At 36.9% G+C, this 10183-nt stretch overlaps 1 protein-coding gene across 1 annotated transcript in view; it reads left to right on the top strand.

Annotated features, from left to right (window-relative positions):
• The window catches only part of LOC120425614 (14-3-3 protein epsilon), a 41673-nt gene extending 37873 nt beyond the window's left edge, over positions 1–3800 (top strand). Inside the window, exon 5 of the mRNA XM_039590197.2 lies at positions 679–3800. Within this exon, the coding sequence (XP_039446131.1) occupies positions 679–734 (56 nt within the window). The 3' untranslated portion in view covers positions 735–3800. The remainder of the gene's footprint in view (positions 1–678) is intronic.
• Positions 3801–10183: the final 6383 nt, after the last annotated feature.

Raw genomic sequence — 10183 nt, forward strand, 5'->3', positions numbered from 1 at the left:
AATAGCGAGCTCGGCACTCAGCAGCCGCACTGCATGCACATGCTCTCTCTCTCTTGTTTGATCCATTTGCCATTCATTTGAATGCAGTCATGACAAAGGTGATCGAAATGTCGATAAAATGTCAAACGAACGTGCTCTGTGCGATACGCTCATTTGTTTGTTTGTGAACGAGTGAAAGCAAAATGTCAGGGTCAGGATGAACGATGAGCTCGATCATTATTAACAGAAAATGTGCCCTGTTTCCTGGAGAATGTGGAAAAGGGGAAACAAATCACGTCAACTGTCAAAATGATATATGACAGGTTTGTAGAACTATTTTTCCGCGTTGGAATACCACCTTGATAGTATGCAATGGTCTAAAAAATTGAACAGTTATAAATGGTAGGTAAGTATAGTTTAAACATTTTTTAAAAGAAAAAGCAGAATAAAATTTGATTTGAAAACTCAAAAATACGGGCATCTACCATAACATTAAATCGCGTGCTTTTGGGTACACATGATAAAAGGCATTCGATGCCAACTGCGAAAGATAGCTATAGCGCGCGTGAGAGAATTTAATCCGGATAAACAGCACACTTTTACGACGCTCTAAACAAGCCTTGCACACTCGTATTGATCTAGCGTAATTAAACGACGCCTGTTACTTAATTGCCTTTTTTTTACCTTATTCCATTGCAGGTGACGGCGAACAGAAAGAACAAATCCAGGACGTTGAAGACCAGGACGTGTCGTAATCTGTTACGCGACTCGTTTTATGTGTGAATTTATTTTATTAATTAAAGAAAAATAAGATTAAGCATTATTAAATAAGCTATACATAAGAAAACAACAAAGAAAAAAAGGAAAAGAAAAAAAACTACATTACACAGCAAAAAAACAACCATCAGGAAGACAACAAACAACACACACAAACAAACAAACACGGAAACTCACACACACACAGTCAGAAATTGGAAGCGAAAAACAAAGGAGAAACCGCAGCAGCAAACGACTTAACTCACTCGAAAAAAAAGGATGAACCAATGAACTTGCGTGGGGAATTAAGGGAAAGAAAGACGTTTTCGAATATCAGCGCGCTACATCTGGCCCAGGACACAGGAATGAGACACACATACACACGTACAGACACACACACATACACATGAACACATGAATACTTACTACTACTACATCAAAAAACAGCGTATTAGAGCATATTGATTACTACAACTACTACTAGTAAAAAAGCTAACAAAAAAAAAGATTCAGCTGAGTGGTGTAAAAAGAGAAAAAAAAAATCATCATCCATTAAATGTGTATTGTTTTTGTCAATATATATTAATAAAAAATAAAGAAGTAATAAAAAGAAGGTACGAAGAAAATCTAAAAAAGAGGAAATTAAATTAACGCGGTATAAAGAAAAAACAAACAAAAGCAGAGAGCGAAACAACACTTTCAAAAGGCACACACACACAAACACCCACGGAGTGTATCAATTTGAACCCTTTTATTGCAAATCCTAACCACCTTAACTTGCTTTTGTGACGAGAGGGCGCACGCGCGCAACTCGCGGTCCTCTCCCGGTGCGGCGCGGTGTAATCTCTTCAATCTCTTCCATCCATTCCAAGCCACGTGTCCAAGTCTGGATTTTGAAGGGTTTGTTGTTTTGTGTTTTTCTTCTGTCCGTTGTAAGGATATCAGTATTCTGCGAGAGAGAGAGAACGAGAGAGAGTGTGGTGTGTGCAACATTGTTTTCCCCCGAGTATTCTACCAATAATTGCTGCTACTAGCGAAACAAGTGTGTCCGTTCGATCTCGGCTTGTCGCGAAACGCCCCCGGGAGAGGGCGGTTCCGGAACAAGTTTCCCGCGAGTTGCGCGCCGCCGCCGCAAAAAAAAACGACAGTTTTTCTTATTTATTCGCACTTGAGTGTGAGGATTTTCCTCCCGGTTTTCGCCTCATTCCACCGATTGGTTAAGTTTTTTTCCGATCAGAGGAGGCGTGTTGCGCTTTGTCCACCCCCTTTTGTGGTACACCCTAACATTCTCACCCGACGCCTACTTCGATCACGATTTGTTGCGGCCTTCTTTCCGAGCGCCGAAAGTAAAGCCGAGAGAACAATAGAAAAAAGCTAACTCGCAAAAGCAGGGAAAAGCAGACTGTCCGAAGGGAGAATTTTCGCACTTTCTCAGTCGTCCTGAACCCGAAAATAAAAAAAAAAATGCGGTAAAAAGGAGCACAAACAAAAATAGTAAACTCCGAACAGCTTGGAGAAACGAACATCAAACTGGACGACTGCGTCTGTGTGAAGACTTCTCGACGCGATCTTTCGCGGAAAAATAAGGAACAAGTGCGAACGAATTTTCTACACACCCAACACATTGAAAGAAATCAACGGTTTTTTGAGAACGAGGAATAGTACAGAATCTACTGAACAAAACTCTACATGAATAGTCTAGTAAATAATGAAAAACAAAGTCATTGCATTTATCACCTCACAAACAACACACACATCAAAGGAAAGAAGAAAAAATACATTCAAAACACAACAAAAAAAAAACACTCTCACTCTCGTTGCAAATGTGTGTGTAAAACAAGAAGCAAAACAACAACAAAAAATAGGCAGCCTGAATTACACCAACTAACGACGAAGCAAACAAAAGAAAAAAAAATATTATCCAACAGAAAAGAAAAACTCTTAAAAAAGGAAAAAAGCAACAACGTCTAAGCAAGCTATGTTTTAATCAGCAAAAACAAAAATCGTAAATAAAGTAAAAACGTTTCTAGTAGTAGCCATTGGAAAAAAAACGCAGCTTTTTACTTGCAGCAGCAGCGCACTCTAATCCTGTATTTATGTGTGTTTTTCTCATAGCCTACTCTCTTAGTGTACCACACATTCACACCCCCCCAAACAATTGTCCTCCCCCCTTCTTGTGGGCGGGGAAAAACTCTTTAGTTTGTTCTTTAAAACTATTGGTTTCCACCTGACCTACTTCGATTCCGATTGATACCAGAAAACCGAGGAAGACGCAAAATGATGACGTATCAATTTCCGAGAATTAAGTGTAAGGCGCGGTAAGGTAACAACAGAATTAAATAATTACTGAAGAAAAAAAAATCACAGAAGAAAAAAACCTATTGATTATTATGAGTAGAGGTATAAATTTAAAACGGTAAATAAATTGAATAAAAAGAGAACCATGCAAAACTACTTAAACAAACACTAATTATCAACGCAAGCAAACAACAACCGAACCCTAGAAAAAGAAACAAAACATAAACAAGACAAACGAAAAAATAAGGCACTTCCAACGCAAGCAAACGCGGCAAATCTCGACATTTTCTTAATTCGTCTCGTTTTTCGTTCATTTTTTCGATGCTCCAAATTAGTCGGTTTCACCAACACACAACGCCATCCTTTGTTTCCTCGTTCGCCATTTTTAACTAGACAAAAAAATGTGGTCGTTTTCGCCGGAAGAAATTCTGTTTTGGCCCCTCCAATTACCAAAAAAAAGTACGAACCCAAAAAACAAACGAGTAAAAATGAATGGTTTTATTTCGATTTTAAAAACAAGTATTTTACGTTTTACGTGTAAAGCAGCAGGAAACAAACACTTATTGGAAAAAAAAGCTAATTAAAAATGCTATAATCGGAAGGAGAGAAAGAAAGTTGAGAGAAAGAAGAATAATTCACACACAGAAACACGTTACATCAACAGAAAAAAAGAAAGGAAAACAGCATTCTCATTCTACGCATAGGTTAAAATTTGCAGATCACACAAGTGACTACTAATTACACACAGTAACCTACAAAACAAACAATAGTATAACAAACATTAAAACGTGAGAAGAATCCATCAAAACAACAGCAGACACAGACAAACAGGAAAATAAAAAAAGAAGAAAAATAAAGCTCTAAGAAAAAAAAAACACAAGAAGAGGGATGTTTTCATTGGTTCCGAACGGTCCCCGTGTGGTTCTCGTCGTCGAGTCGAAGTAGGTCATGCTTTTGTTCACATTTTCTGTCTAGACTGACTTTCTTTTTGTTTTTGTTTTGTCAACTACAAATCGTGTGGAAAGCTGTCACCTGTCAATTAGTGTCGTGAACACAATGGGCCGTCATTTGTCATGAATCGGTGGGAAACCAGACACAGGTGGGGTATGCTAACAGCGTGTGTAGTGTTTTCGCCTAATGACCTGTCGTCGAACACCAAGCATTAAATTAGATGAACCCTGTGAAGGCGTGGTGCTAGGTAAGTTTGGGTTTGGGACAAACTGAGTTGAAAACGCAAGTTTGTTCTCCTTTCCATGCCTTTTTGCTTTTACAGATTCTCAAAACTCGTTTTTGCTCTGGAATATCTAACAAACAAAAAAAGGATCTAAAATTTCAGTTTTTTACAAGATGAATTGTGGAAATTCGAAAAAAATCTAAAAAAAATATCTACTTTATATTTTGAGTATTTGTTCAAACTACGTAGTTTTTTGAAAATGATGAGTATTTTTAAGCAAACATATCATATTTCTATCGAAATGTATAAAAAATTCCAATCCATTTGTCACCCATATTGTGAAAAACCTAAAATTTTAGAAGTTTTTTTTTCGCAAATACGTAGTTTTGTGAAAATTTTAAAATTCCAAAAAAGTGTCCACGTGGTTTATGGATGGTCCCTGAAAATGTTGGGGATTTAAAAAAAATGTTGTTACTTTCGGAAAAATCCCGATCATTTGATTGAAAAAAATTGAAAATTTGAGTATTTTTCAAAAATAAGCTGTTTTGTGAAAATTTTGAGGGTTTTCCAAAAAATGAGTTAATATTTTATGGATAGCCTACATCATTCCGATTCCAAAACTCTATAATTTTTTGATGCTTGGATGATTTTTCCCAAATCCGATAAGCCCTGTGCTTCAGTTAAGTACTGGGCCGTGATTTTTTACATGAAAAAACATAAAAATACTTTTATCTTTTTTTGAAATATTTTTTTTAAATCGGCCTTCGTCATGTCAATGTTCAAAAAAGTGTAGCTTGATTCTTGAGAATAATTGATCGATTGGTGTCTTTGGCAAAATTGTGGATAGAAAAAGGGAAATTGTGACTCTATTAAAAAAAAAAATTGCAAATTAAAAACTAGACTGACCATGCATTGAAAACGAAGCATTTTTTATTTTATCAAAAAGTAGGGGAATTATACCACAGAGTAAGACAGAGTTCCCACTGCCTCTTGATTTTTGGTTCAACTTGGTGGTACATCGCAGATACATCGCACGCCTGCTACCAGCAAACCTTATGGAGCCAAAAAATTTAATGACATTTCTTCGGATTGGTCACTCTGGGTTACTCTGTGAATATACCCTTTCTAATCAAAAACCTATCTTCGTCATATGGAGAGTTTGATGCCCGATTAAAGCTCCAAAAATACAATTTAGGCTATATAAACTTACCAGCAACAGCACCGCCTCGAGTAAGCACGCAAATTTATGCAATTTACTGGCCAAAAAGATCAAATTTAATGCACTTTTGATCATAATTTCTATTTTGCGAGACCATTTCTCATCATTTTGGTGGCAAACACATCCACACGCAAGATGAGAGGTTAACTGCTTAACGAAAGTCGCCATCAATATCTTTTCACTTGCGCTAACGATTTCAAAGCGATATTAAATTGCTTCCAACTACCGGCAACATGTTCTTTTGCACATTAGTTAGTCACTCACTTGAAAAATAATCCCGAAACATGTAAATAATTAGCAAGCACCATCAAAAAAACAAACGCGCTAAATCTTTTGACTACCCATTCCAATCGAAGGCTGAAGAAAACCGAGCGAGAAGCGTAGGCAAATAAAGAACAAAGGGTGGCCACCAAAAACACAGCTGCGCCTGTTGGAGTGAGCCAGTGATGCCAGGAAACTTTCGCTATAAATGCTACCTTTCGTGAGTGTTCGCTTATAATTTCATCAATTTTGGCAGCACTAAGCAGATCCAAAAGAGCGCTGGAAGAAAAAAAGAACTAAGCTGAAAATGGAAAAATGGGCGTGGCCCAATGCACTCGACTGATTAGAATGCATTTTTGAATTTTTTTTTTTTTAAATGCTTGTAAAAGGAATAGCATAACTTTTAATAAAAGTGAAAATAAACAGAAATGTTCACAAAAAGTTGCTCTACTCGTTGGTGTACTTGGTTTTAGTGAATTTCAAGGAACAATCCAGATAACCAGCATCATTCAAACACGACCGCTTATTAGGCTTAAAATGGGCATATTTCCCCTAGATAAAAATACTTTTTAATTGCAAATGAAATTTTACATCGAAATTGAAATACATTTTTGATAGGATTGCAAATACAGTCCAGACTCAATTATCCGAAGGTTTGTATGGAACTCCGGATAATCGAATGATGGCCAAAAAAATTTATCATATTTTTTTATTTTCTTACTTTGTACATCAAATTCGAATTCTGCGACTCAGTTTTGGTCAAATTTTAATACAGTCCAGACTCGATTTGTTTTTCGTTGTCTTATTTTTTATTGCTGCGCTTTAGTATGACCACTAAACTAATCTAAAGTGATTTAGAATTCTTAAATCCAAGATGGCGGTGATGAAATATTGAAAAAAGCATTTTTGAATTTTATAGGCAATACACCATTGAAATTGCAGGCTAACTATTGTCTAATTTTACATCTAATACATCCAGCTACTCATTTTTATTCTTTAAAACACGCTCATCATTCTTTTACTATTGATTCTTGATTTTTATAAAATATATTCTCTTGTACTGTCTATTGTTTTCAATCTTCACCCTTTTTTCAAACAAGTGAGGTTTGAGCCCTTACTCAATTTATGGAATGGTTAAAGGATTAACACAAATATTACTATTGTACTTTTGGTAAACTTTTATAACATGCTTAGGACCAAACATTGTAACAAAACACCGCGACAAAAGAAATAGCAACATATAAACACTACTCAACACTAGGAAAGATTTCAGGAGAAAACAATACACAGTAAAACAACAACTAGTTTTTGAATTCAAACTAAAAATAAAACAGTTTTTGCTATAATGAAAGTTGATAGGCACATTTTAAATGGTTAGGCGCTTATACTTACATCAAACCCTACTTAATGTACCACCCCGGCCTAGAGAGCCTGGATCTTATTAGAGAACGGACATCTCAAACCAAAAGTACCAATCGAAGCACGAGAACTGTCAAACGGAAGTACCAATCGAGCATAAGACAAAGGATTTTGCTCGATTGGTACCTCCGTTTGACAGTTCTCGTGCTTCGATTGGTACTTTTGGTTTGAGATGTCCGTTCTCTAATAAGCTCCAGGCTCTCTACCCCGGCCGAGTTAAAATGCGTAACCGGAAAAGAAGGTGTGCATGCCTGGCACGAATACTCAAAGCGTGTTCTAGCGTGTTGCTCGTACTGACTCAGAGCAAGGGTGAGATGTAGGTGTAAGGGCAGTGCGTGTTCGTCGGGAACCTAGTGCATAAGATCGGTAAAGGCCCGTTCTTACACTGAAAATTGCGAAATTGCGAATACACCATTGAATTTTGACTAAAATGGGGTGGCAGTGCGTGGCCGAATGGTTACGCTGTCCGCTTTGTAAGCGGATGATTCTGGGTTCGATTCCCATCTGATCCAACCTTCCATCGGATGAGGAAGTAAAATGTCGGTCCCGGCCTTGGTTGTTAGGCCGTTAAGTCATTCCAGGTGTAGGAGTCGTCTCCATGCCATAAGTACAAACAAAACACCAAACCAAGCCTACTCCGATGGAATCGCTGGCGGCGGCTGGACTCGCAATCCAAAGGTCGTCAGTTCAAACACTGGGGTGGAAGGTTCCTTGGAGTAAAAAGAGGTTTGCGTGCTCTCCCCATTCAAGCCTTCGGACTCCTAGGTTCGAGCAGAAACTTGCAATAGAGACCACAAATGACCCGGGGGTCGTTAATGTGGATGGTTTGATTTCTTTTTTGATTTGGGGTTGCAGAGCTCGAATTTGATGTCCAGGTAAGAAAATAAAAAAATACGAAAAACTTTCTTTTTCGTGATTTGATTATCCGAAGCCAATACAAACCTTCGGATAATCAAGTCTGGACTGTAGTTAATTGCCTAATAAAAAACAAAAAAAAGCAAAAAACATAGAAATTTTACTCGAACAATTTTTTGACTCTGTTTTTGATGTAAAATTTAATTTGCAATCAAAATGTACTTTAAAGATTTTTTGATAAAATGCACCGTTTTCAGGGTCACTTAAAATTCAACTTTAACTAAAAAATTCCAGTTTTTAAATTTTTAAAAGTCATGAAAATATTTGTTTCGAAAAGTTGAGAAAATTTTCCATAAAATGGCCTAGAGACATTAAAGATTGGAGAAAAAGAAACATAAAAAAGTTTTTAAAGTCTCATCCAAACAGCCTTTTATTTTCTAGTACCAATAAACACAGCAATGTTAAAAAATGAAACACTTGTGAAAAAAGAGTAAAAATGGAATTAAGGCAAACATTTTAAAGAGAACAAATATTCAATATTACGCCATACTGAAACAAATGAAAACTAATTTCTTGTTTATTTTATTCGCTGTATTTCAGCAACCAAAGGTACAATCTTCAATGTAAAAAATATATATCTCGGGTTAGTTTTCAAAACGTCGTAAGAGCCAAACCCCTCAAGAGGGGAAAACCGATGAACAAGTTTTCGACCATTATTTTAATTCTTATTTATATGTAAGTGGGTTTCAAGGGCATATTTTTAGTCGAAATCATTGCTTTGACTATAAGCTATGGTTGTCATATCAAGTGAATTTATTTTTTTAACAATTAATGTGTGTTTTAGCCTTGTTTTACCACACCAGTGGTCTATAGGACCTTGAAGAACTCGGGGTTCCTGGAGTTTTGAGAGGGCGTTTATGCGTGATAAGATGGATGCGGTCATTATCGCTTGTTCCTGAACAGATTAAGCAACTTGATTTTGTGTTGGTTTAGGCTGCCACACAAAATGATGATTTTGGGGGAAGCTAGCCGTCTCTTCCGGAATAAATGACTGAAACTGGGTTTTGCTGGCTGGCAAATTGAAAAATATTCTTCGCGCATCCTTTAAGTCATATAATCAGCGCAAGGTTTTTAACGGGATAACAAATATTCATCTTTTTCGTAAAAACTCATGTGCGCATAATCATAAAGCAATTAAAACTGAACTTACGTCCTTTTTCTATGAGCGTAAGTACATTTTTGAAATTATCAGTACTTACGACCTTGCATCACCAAGGACGTATGTGACTTCCCAAGTAACCGCGAGGCACTAAATAGCGGCATTAAATCAGCATTATATTGGCATTTAATACCAGCAAATAATGCTTCAAAACATTAAATCAGCACTTTTCCCTTGATAAATATTTCAAGTGGCGCACAGTGATGCCGATTTAATGCCTCACCGAAAGCTCGAACAAAAAAAAACTGCTTTATCGACGTCAAGGCTGGGGGAAAAAAAGGACAGCTAGCTGCTCCACACACTTGGTGGTGGGCCTCCTTTGTTTTTTGCCTTCCTCACCTTACTGAGGAAAGGCTATAAAATCACTCGAAAACTGAACTTCTCAATTAGACCTCCTAGACCCATCTTCATGTATACCTATCGACTCAGAATCGAATTCTGAGCAAATGTCTGTGTGTGTGGTGGGATGTTGATCAAAAAATTGTCACTCGATTATCTCGGCATTGCGTGAACCGATTTTGTCCGTTTTGGCGTCATTCGATCCGTTTTGAGGTCCCATAAGTCGCTATTAAAAATTATGCAGTTTAGTTAAGTACTTCAAAAGTTATGCTAAAAAAACGATTTTGACAAAAGTCCGGAAGATTGTAAAAAGGGTGGTTTTTGTAAGAAACCCCGGCATGTTATACATTTTAAGAAAGGTATTTAAAAGACCTTTCCAACGCGACCAATACTTTGAAGATCTGACAACCCTATCAAAAGTTATTAGCACTTAAGTGTTATTTATGCACTTTTTGAAAGCCGGATCTCAGATATCACGATGAAAACGTTGTCCGGATCAATCATGCAACCCGTCGTTGAACAGGTAATCAAAAGACCTTTCCAACGCGTCCAAAACAATGAAGATCTGACAACCCTATCCAAAGTTATAAGCACTTAAGTGTTATTTATAGACTTTTTGGAGGCCAGTTCTCAGATATTTAGATGAAAACGTATTCCAAATATA

Source organism: Culex pipiens, chromosome 3 (genome assembly GCF_016801865.2).
Source record: "Culex pipiens pallens isolate TS chromosome 3, TS_CPP_V2, whole genome shotgun sequence".
NCBI lineage: Eukaryota > Metazoa > Arthropoda > Insecta > Diptera > Culicidae > Culex > Culex pipiens.